This window comes from Girardinichthys multiradiatus, chromosome 21, assembly GCF_021462225.1.
Source record: "Girardinichthys multiradiatus isolate DD_20200921_A chromosome 21, DD_fGirMul_XY1, whole genome shotgun sequence".
In the NCBI taxonomy this organism is placed as follows: domain Eukaryota; kingdom Metazoa; phylum Chordata; class Actinopteri; order Cyprinodontiformes; family Goodeidae; genus Girardinichthys; species Girardinichthys multiradiatus.
This window is the reverse complement of record NC_061813.1, coordinates 41,459,311-41,476,149: the sequence shown is the minus strand read 5'-3', so window position 1 is coordinate 41,476,149 and position 16,839 is coordinate 41,459,311. Positions and strand designations below refer to the sequence as shown.

Genomic DNA, 16,839 nt, shown 5'->3' with positions numbered 1-16,839 from the left:
TTTATATCATCCAACAGATCTTTAAAAGACAACCAGGCCAGATTTATATCCAGGAACATATAATTAAATTATAAATAGATTCAAATCAAATGATCAACTTTGGATCCAAGTAATAAAACAATGCAGTCAGGCTCAGTTTGTTGGTCCAAGCAGCTGATTGCTGGTGTAAACCTGAAATCTGTCACCACTGCAGTGTTCCTACAGCTTAATTAGAAAGAAACAGTTAGACCAGTTCTGCACTTCCACCTTACATCCAGAGCAAACACCAGCTGGTGCAAGACATCAGACTGCAGGATGATGGTAGATGTTAGGATGCACATTTGCAGCAGCAGCGGTATTTAACATGTGTCAGATAAACACAACTTCAGTCCAGACTGTTCCATGCCAACCTTTTACTTCCTGATTCTTGTTTTCCTCAGACTCTGCCATGTTTCAGGCTTTGAGCCATCGACATGAGGCCTGAACACCAAGCTGTAGCCAAGCAGTGTTTTTATATGGTCAGCTTAGCTCTAATGGTAACAGGGGTCAGCAACTGCACAGCGCCCCCTGCAGGCTCTGCTCACACTGTGACATTGTGCTGCAGGTTTGAGCCATGGGGAGGTCGACACCAGGGAGTGCCTTTACTACAACGTCAACTATGAGTTGGAGAAGACCAATCAGAGCGGAGTGGAGCTGTGTGAGAACGAGGCCGACAAACGCTCGCACTGCTACGCCTCCTGGAGGAATAACTCAGGTTACATCGAGCTGGTGAAGAAAGGATGCTGGCTGGATGATTTCAACTGCTACGACCGGTACACACACACACACACACACACACACACGTAGTGCCTTGCTATACCTACAGGGCCCTTATATTGACCTCCAATTATTTCTCTAGTCTGGCCCTGAACCTGACCCTGACCTAAACCTAACCTAACTGATAACATTAGTTAAACTATTTCTATTCAGATATTTCAGTGCACAAAGTGTACTTGAACGCACCATAAGAGTACTGCTGTGACCACTGATGGCTGAACTGGTGCAAAATCACCTCTCAACAGTAGAACCAAGCTCAACAGAACACCTGAACACTGTTTCTGTCAGCATTACCAGCTGAGTTTACTGGAACTGGCTGGGTCTTTATAAAGCTGCCCACTGGTCCTGTTGTCCTCAAACCTTCTCTGATAGCTGAGAAGCTCAGTCCAGTGTGGTGGTAGTTCTGGGGATCAAGTTCTGGGGATCAGTCTGTTCTGTGAGCTGCTGTTCTGTCGTTTCTGAGCAAAGACCCAATAAGGTTTCATTTATGTGCCGTGGTGGAACTTCCTCTGTTTAAAGAACCGGGTATTCTGTAGAGAAAAGCTTCATACTGTGTGAAATTTATGGACCAGCTTCAGTTGATCTGATGTTCATCAGAGGCTGAACACAGTTTAAATCATTGGTTCTGATCCAGAGTTTCATGTTTGAGGGTTTATTTTCATCAGCTGGAATTAGAAACCAGTTCTACCACGAAGGTTCTGCACCTATTATTTTATATGGATTGACCGATAAAACAACCAAACTGATTCTTTATGATTTTCATGGCTTCGTTTCAGTTGACCCGGTTGATCAAAAACCCAGTAGTTCTGTAGGTTAGTGTTGAGTTCTGGCCCAAACACCAATAATATCTGAACTGCACCGCCATGGATCCAAACCAGATCTGATTATCTAAACCTACAGAGAAAGAAGCTGCAGTTTGGTGTTACAGTGTGGATGGGCCTCAGGTTGGACCGGAACTCAGGAGGTGTTGGTCCGTGAACGCGGCCTGAAGGTCCACAAACTGGTTTCAGGCATGTCACGTCAACATGATGAATAATGGAGCCTCTGGTCCAACAGAATCCAGTTAGAACATCCTTCTATTCTCCTGGTTCTGACACAGGCTTCATGATTAATGTTCACAGAACCTCTGATGGTTTCATTCCTTCAGTCTGTTCAGATGAGACCAATCTTTCGCAGGTTCTGGTCCTGCTGGAGAACAGTTGAGCATCTCATTAAACTGTAAACAGTGCTTTGATGAACTGTTTACTTATTTATGAACTTTGGGAGATAACTGAGATGTTTTTGCTGATTTATCCCATCATCTCTTCCAGGCAGGAATGTGTGGCGACGGAGGAGAGTCCTGATGTCTTCTTCTGTTGCTGTGAAGGAAACCTCTGCAATGGGAGGTTCACCCACCTGCCTGACATCAGCAGCCCAGGTGAGTCCATTTTCTGTCTGTTCTGTGACTTTAGTGGCTTTAGGAATGGTCAGGATCTGCAGTGCTTTATGTGTGAGTTAAGACTGAATTTCAGGGTAACATAAAACCAGCTGATGGTCCTAAACCAGACTCAACGACCATTATCTGTCTCTCTCATCAACTCATTTTCACTCATCGTTCAGGGTGTTGGTCAGGGTCAGGGTTAGGGTCAGGGCACAGTTAAAGCATCAGAGGCAGGAGCGCACTGATACAACAAACATCTAAACTAAAGAACTCACTTATTCTCTTCTGATTGTTAATTATTTAATTTACATACCTCAGAGTTTTTATGTTTTTTTACATGTTTCAACATTAATTTATTCTCGTTTTTCATCCTGTTAATTATTAAAAATTGTTTTGATCAATCCAAAACTTCCAAACCACAAAGCTAAATGCGATCAAGAAAATACTTTCCAACAAACAGAAAATGTGCCACCATGAGCAGCTTGTTTATCAGTCCTAAAGTCATTTCATGTAAACTTAATTTATCATTAATAACTTGCGGAGTTCCTCTGGGTTGTGTTCTCAGTCTTTAAAAAGATTATTTTTGTCATGATTTGGTTTGTAGAAGAACTCAAATGCAGAGTCAGGCAGAGGTGGAGATGAATACTTTAATTAATACAAGGATAACTTACAAGATGGTGTTGTACTCTGAGGATAGACACAGGAAAAAGGTTAGGAATGGAGCAGGAAATCAGAGCAACAGATGGCAGAAAGGCAGGTAAACAGACCATCCAGCAGTAAGTTTAAATACAGAGGCAGGGTGGAGGAGTGACCTCTGAACCGCATGAGCTAATCAGATGAAATGTGGAGCAGCTGTGGCAGAGGTGGAGGAGAACAGCAGAAGGAGTTGCTAATTAATACAGATAAGCTGAGTAGAAACAAAAGATACCCAAAAAGGAATATTAAGAGAAATAATACAAAATGTACATAAACATGAACTTGGAACCAAATCTACAACAAACGAACTGAAAAAGCAACAGAAACAGACTGTTTGGGCCTGTCTTTGTCTTTGTGTTAGTGTTGATTGTAAGTGTGAACACGTGTATGTCGTGTGGAGTTGGAGGTTGGAACCGTATAAGCATAGCTTCTTTGCCATCCCATTTTCAAATCATGTTAATGTATAATTATTGGGAACTATAGCAAAATGTATGTATTATTTTACTTGCAGGTTTGAAACAAATAAACAAACAAACAAATAATACACCCCTCCTTGAACCGCCACCTTAACGTGGTGGAGGGGTTTGAGTGCTCTAGGTGACGGGTCAGACAAAGAGCGGTTCAAGAACCCCTCATGACAACTACGAAATCGAGGCACGTGACGTCGCCCGGTACGGCGGAGCCGGGGTCCCACCCTGGAGCCAGGCCTGGGGTCGGGACTCGTTGGAGAGCGCCTGGTGGTCGGTTTGCTCCTCGCGGGACCCGGCTGGGCCAAGCCCGAACGAGAGACGCGAGGCCATCCCCCAGTGGGCCCACCACCTGCAGGGGGAACCGTGAGGGACCGGTGCAAAGAGGATTGGGCGGCGGACGAAGGTGGAGACCGCGGCGGCCCAATCACCGGATGCTTAGGCTGGCTGTAGGGACGTGGAATGTCACCTCGCTGGGGGGGAAGGAGCCTGAGTTTGTGCGGGAGGTTGAGAGATATCGACTAGAAACAGTCGGGCTCGCCTTCACGCACAGCGTGGGCTCTGGAACCCATCTCCTCGAGAGGGGTTGGACTCTCTTCTACTCTGGAGTGGCCCACGGGGAGAGGCGGCGGGCTGGGGTGGGTTTGCTTGTTGCCCCCCAGCTCAGCCGTCTCGGGTTGGGGTTTACCCCAGTGGATGAGAGGGTCGCATCCCTGCGCCTTCGAGTTGGGGATAGGTCTCTGACTATCATTTCGGCCTACGGGCCGAGTGGTAGTGCAGAGTACCCGGCCTTCTTGGCGTCCCTGTCGGGGGTGCTGGATAGTGCCCCTCCCGGGGACTCCATTATTCTGCTGGGGGACTTCAACGCCCACGTGGGAAACGACAGTGACACCTGGAGAGGCTTGATCGGGAGGAATGGCCTCCCCGATCTGAATCCGAGTGGTGTTTTGTTATTGGACTTCTGTGCTAGTCACGGATTGTCTATAATGAACACCATGTTCAAACATAAGGGTGTCCATCAGTGGACTTGGCCCCAGGACACCCTAAGCAGGAGGCTTTGTTGTCGTATCATCAGACCTTCGGCCGCATGTTTTGGACACTCGGGTGAAGAGAGGGGCTGATCACCACCTGGTGGTGAGTTGGATTCGCTGGAGGAGGAGAAAGCCGGACAGACTTGGCAGGCCCAAGCGCATAGTGAGGGTCTGCTGGGAACGTCTGGCAGAGCCCTCAGCCAGGGATGTATTCAACTCTCACCTCCAGGAGAGCTTTGACCAGATTCTGAGGGATGTGGGAGACATAGAGTCCGAGTGGACCATGTTCTCCGCATCTATTGTCGATGCTGCCGCCTGTAGCTGCGGCTGCAAGGTCTGCGGTGCCTGTCGCGGCGGCAATCCCAGAACCCGGTGGTGGGCACTGGCAGTAAGGGATGCTGTCAAGCTGAAGAAGGAGTCCTATCGGCTGTGGTTGGCTTGTGGGACTCCTGAGGCGGCTGATGGGTACTGTGGAGCCAAGCGTGCCGCGGCCTGGGCTGTGGCAGAGGCAAAAACTCAGACCTGGGAGGAGTTCGGTGAGGCCATGGAGAAGGACTACCGGTTGGCCCCGAAGCGATTCTGGCAAACCGTCCGGCATCTCAGGAGGGGGAAGCAATGCCTCACCAACACTGTTTACAGTGGGGGTGGGAGCTGCTGACCTTGACTGGGGACATTATCGGGTGGTGGAAGGAGTACTTCAAGGATCTCCTCAATCCTGCCATCACGCATTCCCTGGTGGAAACAGAGGCTGGGGACTCGGGGTTGGACTCTTTCATCACCCAGGCTGAAGTCACCGAGGTGGTTAAAAAGCTCCGCGGTGGCAAGGCTTCGGGGTTGGATGAGATCCACCCTGAGTGCAATTCAATTCAATTCAATTCAAATATACTTTATTGATCCCCGAGGGGAAATTAGAATTCCAGTACAACCCATCCAAACATACATCATGACACAAGACAAGGGGAGACGGGTCACCGAGGCTTTGCTGCCCACTCACAGGCGCTGCCCTTGTTAGATGAGAAAAGAGGTCACATTAGGTAAGTAGAGGAAAAAAAATCATATTTCACACTTTATCCTTAGCAGGATACAGTTTGAGATTGTAAAAAACCTCAAAACAAAGAAGCTACAAGTTGACAAAACAACATCATGCCGGGAACGGTGAAGGTGGTGTGAGGAGTGCAAATGTTTATCTTGAGCATGTGTGTGTGTGCAAGTAAGTCCATGAAGCACTGTCACAGAGGCCATTGTCCTTGATGGTTCGTTGGAATATACATCAATCGGCCACAAAGTTCTGAGCAGGTCCACAGATGTCCTCAGGGAAGGGAGGGGGCAGAGGGAGCAGAGCGTCATGTTTACATAACTTCCAGGAGAAGTTGAAGATAACCAGCCATCAAGGCCGCGCAGGGGAGCCAGATTCAGAAAAACAATAATTATTTGGGTTAAACTGACTCTTAATTTTCCATCAGCCTTGAGAGTCTCGCTGGTTCTTCTCAAAGGCGAATCCAAACAGCCAAATTCCTGGTCTTTCTGCCAGATCCGAGCGAACAACTTTCTCCAAGATTTATCCCATTTCACCCCTGAGTCCAGGAACCACAACCTGCCTGCGATCCTAAGGATCACATCCAGTCTGCGATTCAGCTCACGTAACATCTCAGTGTTGATCGCTCTGAAGATACCATCACACATGCCAGGCAGCCTTACAATTGCCTGGCATGTGTGATGGGAAGTACCTCAAGCCTTTAGATGTTGTGGGGCTGTCATGGTTGACACGCCTCTTCAACATTGCGTGGCGATCGGGACAGTGCCTCTGGATTGGCAGACTGGGGTGGTGGTCCCCCTACATAAGAAAGGGGACCGGAGGGTGTGTTCCAACTACAGGGGGATCACACTCCTCAGCCTCCCTGGTAAGGCCTACACCAGGGTATTGGAGAGGAGAGTCCGACCAATAGTCGAACCTCGGCTTCAGGAGGAGCAGTGTGGTTTTCGTCTCGGCCGTGGAACACTGGACCAGCTCTATACCCTCTACAGGGTGCTCGAGGGTTCATGGGAGTTTGCCCAACCGGTCCACATGTGTTTTGTGGACCTGGAGAAGGCATTCGACTGTGTCCCTCGTGGTGGCCTGTGGGGGGTGCTCCAGGAGTATGGAATTGGGGGCCCTTTATTAGGGGCCATCCGGTCCCTGTATGAGCGGAGCAGGAGTTTGGTCCGCATTGCCGGCACTAAGTCGGACCTGTTCCCGGTGCATGTTGGACTCCGGCAGGGCTGCCCTTTGTCACCGGTCCTGTTCATAACTTTTATGGACAGGATTTCTAGACGCAGCCAAGGGCCGGAGGGGGTCTGGTTTGGGGACCAGAGGATTTCGTCTCTTCTTTTTGCGGATGACGTGGTCCTGCTGGCCCCCTCTAGCCAAGACCTACAGCATGCGCTGGGGCGGTTCGCAGCCCAGTGTGAAGCGGCTGGGATGAAGATCAGCTCCTCCAAGTCCGAGGCCATGGTTCTCGACCGGAAAAGGGTGGCTTGTCCTCTTCAGGTTGGAGGGGAGTTCCTCTCTCAAGTGGAGTAGTTTAAGTATCTCGGGGTCTTGTTCACGAGTGAGGGAAGAATGGAGTGGGAGATCGACAGACGGATCGGGGGCGCTGTGCCGGTCCGTTGTGGTGAAGAGAGAGCTGAGCCGAAAAGCAAAGCTCTCAATTTACCGGTCGGTCTACGTTCCTAACCTCACCTATGGCCATGAACTTTGGGTCATGACCGAAAGAACGAGATCCCGGATACAAGCGGCTGAAATGAGCTTCCTCCGTAGGGTGGCCGGGCACCTGGGAGGAGCTCGGAGTAGAGCCGCTGCTCCTCCACATCGAGAGGAGTCAGTTGAGGTGGCTCGGGCATCTATACCGGATGCCTCCTGGATGCCTTCCTCGGGAGGTGTTCCAGGCACGTCCCACCAGGAGGAGACCCAGGACACGCTGGAGGGACTATGTCTCTCGGCTGGCCTGGGAACGCCTTGGTCTCCCCCCGGAGGAGCTGGAGGCGGTGTCTGGGGAGAGGGACGTCTGGGCGTCTCCGCTGAGTCAGCTGCCCCCGCGACCCGGTCCCGGATAAAGCGGAAGACGACGAGTACGAGTACAAATAATACAGAAACTAAAACTCAAATCCCAATCACAGACAGGTCATGAGAATTTTAGTTCTCCCCATTGTGGTGTCTGATGATACAGGGGATTTATCCCAGTTTTGGTTCCTGAATTCTCCAACATTTGCTGTTGGGGACAAGTCAAGGCAGCAGTTGGACCCTCCTCTTCACCAGCCAGGCCTTTGGAATGTGTTTTTCCTTTGTCTGGGTGAAACATCTGTGAACATCCCTGGAGATGATGTGGTCCTAAAGGCAACAGATGTTACTCTGAAGTCTCTGCTGAACTTTTCTACATCAGTGCTGCTACCACAGAGGAGGAAATGATCTAAGCCCACACCATGATGCAACCTCCTACCATCACTGAACCTGTCTACAGGGACTGGTTGCTGACAACAGGCTGGATGCTCCTCTTCCAACAAACATCTGGAGAACTGATCCCTCTGATATCAGTCCACATATTACAGCCTGACTATGGATCCATTTCAGCTTTGCTAAAGACTATTTCCAACACTTTCTCATTGTTACTATTTTAACCTCATTATTATTCCTAAATGAACCTTTCCAGAGTTTTGGAATGTGTTCCAGCCTGAAAGGTAGGGATAGATGTATAGTAATGAGGAAGTGAAGCTGACGAGGTCATAAGGTCGACTCGATGCCATCAACTGTCCTCTGCTGCTACACACTCACTCAGAGGGAGGAACCACTGCAGCGACTCCTGGCAACCTATTGGGAACCTTTTTAATTACATACTGGGAATATTATACTGGGAATAATAAGCTGAAGTTGACAGCATTATTTAATGATAATAAATAAATGACTGAATTGATGAACCGACTTTTTTGATTGGTTGAGAAGAATTTAAACTGGATGTTTTCTGTAATGTGCTTTGAGACATTAGTTGTGAAATGGCGCTTTATGATTAAATTAAGCTTAATTCTATTTTTAGAAAATTATACGTTTTTCAAGCATTAATGAATATATTTGTCTTTTTTAACGTGTCTCAGTGATGAAGGCTCCGCCCAGCAGCGCTGATGTGTTGAACGTGCTGATTTACTGTCTGTCGCCGGCCACCATGCTGTCAGTGGTTCTGCTCGTCGCCATCTGGATGTACCGACACCACAAACTGCCGTACGGACACGTGGACATCAGTGAGGTGCAGCTCACTCATTTGCAGTCACGTTTGTTCTGTTGGTTCATTAAACACCAGAAACCTGGTGTCACAGCTCCACCTAGTGTGTTTCTGTTGGTACTGCAGGAACTTTGTAGTCAGAGGGATCTCGATTTATCCTTCCGCCGGACAGATATCATGTTCACGAAACACCTTTACTTACTATTATCCTAAATAATCCACATTTCTTCTCCATGTCCCTCAGGATCCTGGTCCTCCCCCTGCCTCCCCCCTGCTGGGTCTGAGACCCCTGCAGCTGCTTGAGGTGAAGGCTATGGGGCGCTTTGGCTGTGTGTGGAAGGGCCAGATACTGAATGAATATGTGGCTGTGAAGATCTTCCCCATCCAGGTGTAGAATTTGAAGTTTCTCTAGTAAATACTGCTGGTGTGTCTTTAAACCTTCTAACTCCTCCTTTTCCTCTGTACAGAATAAGGAGTCGTGGCAGAATGAGAGAGAAGTGTTCCTCACGCCAGGAATGAGGCATGAGAACATCCTGAGATTCATCGGAGCGGAGAGACGAGGGAGTCACCTGGAGACCGAACTGTGGCTCGTCAGCGAGTTCCACGAGAGGGTGAGGGAGGAGAACCACAGTCCTCCTTCTCAGTCCATCCCTATGTTGGATCTGGTCAGGATGAGGTCAGGGAGTGTAGAGTCTGTCAGGGCTAACAAGAAGGGATAGAACACAGAACCACATGGAGATGCTTCAGTTGGGTTTGGCTCGTGGTGTGGAGCCCACACACCTGTTTTAGGCTTTAGTCCTGGAGACCCAACTGGTTTCAAGCTCCAATGTAAACAGAATCTTTGTGTCTGCAGGGATCTCTGTCGGACTTCCTCAAGGGAAGCATGGTCAGCTGGTGTGAGCTTTGCCACATAGCTGAGTCGATGGCCCGCGGCCTGGCGCACCTTCATGAGGACATCCCTGGACTGAAAGGGGATAAACATAAACCGGCCATCGCTCACAGGTTCCGGACTCCACCATGATCCCTTCTGCAGCTGAACTCCAAGCAGAACCAGCACCTTTAGCAGGTCAGGGGTCTGATGGGTTCTGTTTCTCTGCTTCTTAGGGACTTTAAGAGTAAGAACATCATACTACGTTCAGATCTCACTGCGGTCATCGCTGACTTTGGCCTGGCTGTTTGCTTTGAGCCAGGGGAACCACCTGGAGAGACGCACGGACAGGTGAACAGGCATCTGGAGCTGCAGGTGAGCCCCCAGTGCTGCTTCCTGGATGTGACACACCTGTGCTCTGTGTGCAGGTGGGCACCAGGCGCTACATGGCTCCAGAGGTCTTAGAAGGAGCCATCAACTTCCAGAGAGACGCCTTCCTCCGGATCGACATGTACGCCGTGGGGCTGGTGCTGTGGGAGGTGGTGAGCCGCTGCAGGGCTGCCGACGGTAACCGACCACACACATCTGCAGTTCACAATAGCCACCATGTGAGGGCGCCAGATGGATTTACTTTATATCTAGTTAAAGATGACTTAAATAATCTAAATCATCTTGATCGAACTTAATCAATTTGAATCCGATTCATTATTTAATTCATCATAATGTAGTTTTAATCCAGTTGATTCTGTTCTAATTGATATTTATTCCGTTTATTATAAACCAGTTCAGTCCAAATGATTAAATAATGAAGGTCCGTTCATTATTAGCACATCCAGTCTGGTTTATTCCACTTCAGGCAAATTATTATATATATTATTATGCCTGAAATGTATCCCAGTCCATTTTTATTTTGCTCATATTATTAGGGTTCATTCTAATCCAGTTCTATAGCTAATAAATTACATTTTAGCTGCATTGATTATAATGAACTTCAGTCCAGTTTAGTCCAGTTTGTTTCCTGTCAGTTTACTTTATTATTACCCAGTTCAAATTAATGATTATAATCAGTTATTATTATTAATAATTATCCAGTTTTAATTCGTTTTTACCCAGTCCACTGTTTTGTGACCCATTTTAGTCTAGTTCATTATGTTCTGATTCATTCTAGTCCAATTTATTGCAATGATTTTAATAAATTGAAATTAAGTCCAGGTCATTCTTTTCTAATTAATTTCTCTTGAATAAAAACCATTTAATCCAAATCTTTTTTCACATTTAAATTCAGGGCAATCATTTTTATTGTTTATTATAATTTGTGTAAAATATTTATTCTACTTTATTCAACCCTGTTTATCCAATGACTTTGGATGTTATAAATTTAAGGTCATAAAACTCCATAATAAGCTAATTCATTTTATTATAATAAAATTAAAACAGGTAACTGAGTGAATCTGTTTTATTTTATTACAAGTTTTTTTGTTGTATATAATTGAACCAGTTTAAGTCATTATATTTAGTTCAGTTCAGTTTATTTCTATAGCGCCAGTTCACAACACGACATCCCAAGGCTCTTTACAAAGTCAATTCAATCAATCAGTCAGTCAGGTTCATACATTCCAATTAATCCTAATAACTATCAAACAGTCAGATTCAGTTATTTATTCAAATTGGATAAAAAGTTTTTCTATCTAAGGAAACCCAGCAGATTGCATCCAGTCAGTGACTTGCAGCATTCACTCCTCCTGGATGAGCATGTAGAGACAGTGGACAGTCACTGGTGTTGACTTTGCAGCAATCCCTCATACTGAGCATGAGAAAGAGAGGTCATCACAAAAGGTCTCCCTGTCGAAATCCACAGGAGAAGTGGACCCCCCCGTTATACACCCCTCCCCCAAAACCCAGACCCAGACCGATTTTAATGAGTTTTTATCTGTGATTTGTGTTGATTATGACTGTTTAATTATTGTGGGAGACTTCAACATTCACATGGACAATCCTGAAGACAGAAGTCCAATAGATCTATGTGACACTCTTAGAAATGTTGGTTTGACTCAACATGTTAAACAGCAAACGCACAAACAGGGACATATTTTGGACTTGATCATCACTAAGGGTCTAAACATTTCCAAGGTGTCTGTAACTGATGTTGCCCTATCTGACCACTATTCTGTTATTTTTAAAAGCATCATCTGCAATGACTCAGTTTGCCAAAGAGACATGATAAGAAAACGCATCTTTAAGGACGGTGCTGCTGAAACCTTTAACCAGATTTACTCTTCTACCTCCACTTTGCCCTGTAACACTGTAGATGAGCTGGTAGATAACTTTCATTCTAAAATCTCAGACATCATTGATTCAATTGCTCCAATTAAAGTGAAAGTTGTTTCTGGGAAGAAAATGTCTCCATGGAGAAGTGCTCCACCAGTCAGAAGTGAAAAAAAAGGGTTAGGGTGTGTTTCAACAGTTAAACAACTTCCTAACAACAACCAACCGCTTCGATGTCTTCCAGTCAGGCTTCCTGCTCACCACAGTACAGAGACTGCTCTTGTCAAGGTGTTCAATGACATCCGTATAAATGCAGACTGTGGAAGAACCACAGGTGCTGGTATTATTGGACCTTAGTGCAGCATTGCACACTGTTGATCACTCCATTTTATTAGAGCGCCTGGAAAACTGGGTCGGCCTTTCTGGTACAGCACTCAACTGGTTTAAATCCTACTTGAAGGACAGGGACTTTTTTGTGTCAGTAGGTAACTTTACATCAGAGAGCACAAAAATCACATGTGGCGTTCCCCAAGGGTCCATCTTAGGGCCCCTCCTATTCAATATCTACATGCTCCCCCTAACTCAGATTTTAATAAACAATGTAAGTTATCATAACTATGCAGACGACACACAGCTATACGTTACGATGTCACCAGGTGACCATGAACCCATTCAAGCGCTGGGTAAATGCTTAGAAGAAATCAATGCATGGATGGGCCTAAATTTTCTTCAGCTCAATCAAAACAAAACTGAAGTAATAATCTTTGAACCAAAGGAAGAGCGTTTAAAAGTTAGCACACAGCTTCAGTTAATACAGCTAGAAACCACCAGTCAGGCTCGAAACCTGGGTGTAGTGATGGACTCAGACCTGAACCTTCAGAGGAACATAAAGACAGTAACAAGGTCGTCCTTCTATCATCTAAAGAACATCTCCAGGATTAAAGGACTAATGTCTCAGCAGGACCTTGAAAAACGAATTCATGCGTTCATCTTTAGTAGAATTGATGACTGCAACGATGTCTTCACAGGTCTGCCTAAAAAGTGGATCAGACAGCTGCAGTTGATCCAGAACGCTGCTGCCCACGTCCTCACTAGAACTAGGAAAGTGGAGCACATCGGCCCGGTTCTAAAGTCCCTACACTGGCTCCCTGTAGCTCAGAGAATAGACTTTAAAATACTTCTGTTAGTCTATAAATCACTGAATGGCTTAGCACCAAAATACATTACAGACTTGTTGTCAGTGGATCAACCACCCAGACCTCTCAGGTCTTCTGGCTCAAATCTACTCTGCAGAACCAGAACCAGAACCAAACATGGAGTAGGAGCTTTTAGATCTTATGCTCCACTAATCTGGAATAAACTCCCAGAAAACTGTAAAAACGCCAAAACCCTAAATTGCTTTAAATCAAGATTGAAAACGTATTTGTTTAGAGTGGCCTTTGACTGGGCCATCTAAACATTATTGGTTAAGTTTTCAGTCCAATTTTCCTTTCATTTTCTTGTCCATCATTCTATTCTCTTTTTTTTTTAAATTACCTCTGTTGTTTGATTTTCTGTATCATTATAATGTTTTTCCTCATGTTCAGCGCCTTGATGCCTTGTTGCTGAAAAGCGCTATAGAAATAAACTTGACTTGACATGCATGCAGCGACAGTGGAGAGAAAAAATTCCCTTTTAACAGGAAGAAAGCTCCAGCAGAACCAGAACCAGGCTCAGTGTAAGTGGCCATCTGCCAAGACCCAGCCAGAGAATCTATCAAATCCACATTTGAACAAACAGAAAAAAAGAAGACATGGGAACCAGAGTCCACAGAAAAAGGTCTTCAGTTCTAAATTGTATTGTTCAGGAAAAGTTCGTTCTTAAAGGTTTTAGGTACTCAGTCCATTTTGTCCAGACTTGGAAGAATGTGTCCTTTTTCATGTTGAGGGACAATCACAACTTCTCCTTCACATATTTTTGGTGCACGATGCTTATCCAGTCCTTGATGCTTGGCCGTTCTACTTTCAACCATTTTCTTGTGATGGCTTTATTACTCCGACAACATCCCAAGTAATCTTTTATCTTTGTTGTTCCAATTTGTCGCAGGTACGTCACCGAGGTGCAATGCTTCACATTTCAGGGGGATGTTCACACCACAGCCATTGCTGAAATGCTCATGTATTTCTGCACAATAAGTATTGATGACCTGACATCCCCAGAAAATATGAAATGGGCGGCAGCCTTGGCCCCCACCTTCTCCAACATGTATTGTCACCACCTTGATAACGTGTCTGAACAGGTGTGATTAAGTATGTAATTATATTCTTCCAACTGAACTCTCACCATGGATCAGGGTATTGTCCGCTCTAGTTTGGCCCAACTCTCCAGTGAAAGAACCACGTTGTCCTCTTTTTCCCACCTTTTCTTAATAGTTTCTGTGCTGACATGTTTGCAGTGCTGGATACTCTGGTATAACCTGGATATAATGTTCTGTGGGTGTGACTTGGTTAGAGTTAAGAATATCTTTAAAAAGCCTAAATCTCCCCCTTTAAACACTGCTTTCAAGTTTTAATAGAAATGATGTCTAACCTGCAGATATCTTCAAATTGGATCAAATCATCTTGATCTGAGCCATGTTTGATCCGAAGGAACTCAAAACTTGAAAAGGCCCCTTTGGTGGATGAAGGAGTAATAGGTTGTTAATCCTTTCCATATTCAATTCAATTCAGTTTTATTTATATAGCTCCAATTCACAACACATGTTGTCTCAAGGCTCTTCACAACAGTCAGGTTCATACATTCCTATTAATCCTAACTATCCAATGGTCACATTCAGTTATTTATTCAAATTGGATAAAACGTTTTTCTGTCTATCCATCTTTTAAAGTGGTCATCTTTTCTATTTGGCACAAAATCCAAGTCATAGACAGACCACCTTAACATTTTTGAGAGATCTGCTAGTTTGAATATCCTAATGGTTTCACTCCAGGAGTTTAATAAAGAATCAGTTAAGTAATCATGAGTAGACATTATGGTCTTCTGAAGTTTGGTATCTGCTAACACGGCCATAATAGGCATGTCCTTTGTGATACTGATTTCTATGTCCTTCCAACCTGCTGAGAAGGTCGGGGAACTTAAACACACTAGACATTTAAGCTGGGCAGCATAATGATATTCCCTTAGACAAGGATGACCAACACCACTTTTTCCTTTTGATAATTGCAGTTTTTTATAATTAATCCTGGCCTTTTTGTGCTGCCTTAGTTATTTCACCCACATCCTATCCCATTCATCAATATGTTGTTTAGGTACTTTTATTGGCAACTACTAAAAAAGATAGAACGTACGGGGAAGAATATTCATTCTTATAGATTCCATTCTGGACTACAAGTACAAGAAAGTAATGTATTTATTCTATTACTCGTATTTTTGCAATTGATTTTCCATTAGATGAGTCTAGTTTTGGATGCAGTCGAATATTTAAATCCCCCCTGCATATTGCATATAATTATACATTACCTTGACTTGTCATAATGTTGAAGACGTGTTTATAAAGCGACCGGTCAGGAGGTTTGTAGACATTAAGAAGACTCACCAAGACACCCTGAATTTCCCTGTTAAAATATTTCCCTTCATTGTCCTTTTGTTCTGATATATATTCAAAATTAACTGCACCAGACAGCAAAATCACCACCTCCCTTCGTCCTCTTGAGCTATGAGAAGAGAAATATACAGTTTTAAATCCCATTTTATTCTGTTTAGTATGTTCAGTGTCATAAGATGGGATTCCTGTATGAAAGCTATCTGGACTTTTTCGGTTTTGTACTGTGTCAGCATTTTCCAACGTTTAATTGGATTGAACATACCATTAATATTAAGTGAGATGGTTTTTATTGGCCTGTCCTGCATCCTATGTAGGGTCTAACTAATGACCCTAGTACCCCTGGGGGGTGCTACAAGACACAACCTGCCCCTGGTTCCAGTGACGGGAGCGTTAGCCATATCTTGCCATTCCTACCACGGAACCCCGGTAATAAAAGTTGCCGCCTACTCACCCAGCCGTTTACTATCATTGACTATAATGGGAAGGACGATTAGCAAAAAGACCAAGTCCTCAATCCAACAGGTTGTTTGTGTGGATCTTCTGAAAGCCCCCAGCTTCTCCTTAGAGCCTTTGCTTCTGTCGGAGTCAGATGCCTTCCTCGCTGTGGGTTGACCTGCTGTCACCCAGGTCAGCTGTTTTATTCTCTCTATGAGGGACTCTGGTTCTTTCATGATTTTGCTGCGTCTGTTGCAGAGTCGTACACTTTAGTCTCATCTTGGTATTCCACCCGTAGCTGGAAATAAGGTCTGAAACTGTATCTGGCTCTCTTTCGAAGCCTTGCGGATCCCTACATATTTTCTTCTGTGATCAACAGTGTGCCGTGGGTAGTCATGGTGGAGCTTTGCCATGCTTTGTGTGGGCCCAGGTCTTTAGACTCTGGAACTTTACAACGATGGAGCGCCACCATCATGATGGCACTCCCGCTGGTGGCTGTGGCCCGAGGGAATGGTGTGCACTCTCGATATGCAGGTCCCGCATCTGTTCCTCAGGTTTTTGTAGACCCACACGCAGTAGCTTTTTTGAGTGAATAATGGCATAGTTGTAAAGTCCTTTCCGCACCCTCACACACCCTATATAATCTTATGGCGTCTCGGGTGGAGCAACGCTCCAAATCTGTTAGTTTGTCCTCTAGCTTCAGTGAAGCTTTAGCGTCTCCGTCGCTGCCTCTTCCTTAGTTTGTATCCTTTCCTCGGCTTGTTCTATTCTCTCTTCCATTTCGTCCAATCTTGTGTTTAATCTTGAAATCTCGCTTTTAATTGTCTCCAACTTTTTGTTGATTTCCTGATGGAACCCCTTGAGTTCCTGGAGGATTATTTCTAAGTCGGCCGTGATTTCAATCTTTCCTGCTAGGGCACTAGCCACCTGCTGGCTAGCTTTGGCTTTCGGGCGTAAAAGATGCATTTCCCTTCCCTCCTCAAAATAAACTGCGTAAGGCGTGGTGTGCCCCCTTAATTAATTACCTTT

At 45.4% G+C, this 16,839-nt stretch overlaps 1 protein-coding gene across 2 annotated transcripts in view; it reads left to right on the top strand.

The window, feature by feature from the left end:
- Nucleotides 1-16,839, top strand: part of LOC124857980 (activin receptor type-2B-like) — a 35,520-nt gene that overhangs the window by 13,224 nt on the left and 5,457 nt on the right. For both annotated transcript variants that reach the window (XM_047349640.1, XM_047349641.1), the window contains exons 2-9: nucleotides 584-791; nucleotides 2,106-2,212; nucleotides 8,535-8,683; nucleotides 8,904-9,047; nucleotides 9,127-9,270; nucleotides 9,513-9,661; nucleotides 9,764-9,878; nucleotides 9,956-10,094. In XM_047349640.1, the coding sequence (XP_047205596.1) occupies nucleotides 584-791; nucleotides 2,106-2,212; nucleotides 8,535-8,683; nucleotides 8,904-9,047; nucleotides 9,127-9,270; nucleotides 9,513-9,661; nucleotides 9,764-9,878; nucleotides 9,956-10,094 (1,155 nt within the window). The remainder of the gene's footprint in view (nucleotides 1-583; nucleotides 792-2,105; nucleotides 2,213-8,534; nucleotides 8,684-8,903; nucleotides 9,048-9,126; nucleotides 9,271-9,512; nucleotides 9,662-9,763; nucleotides 9,879-9,955; nucleotides 10,095-16,839) is intronic.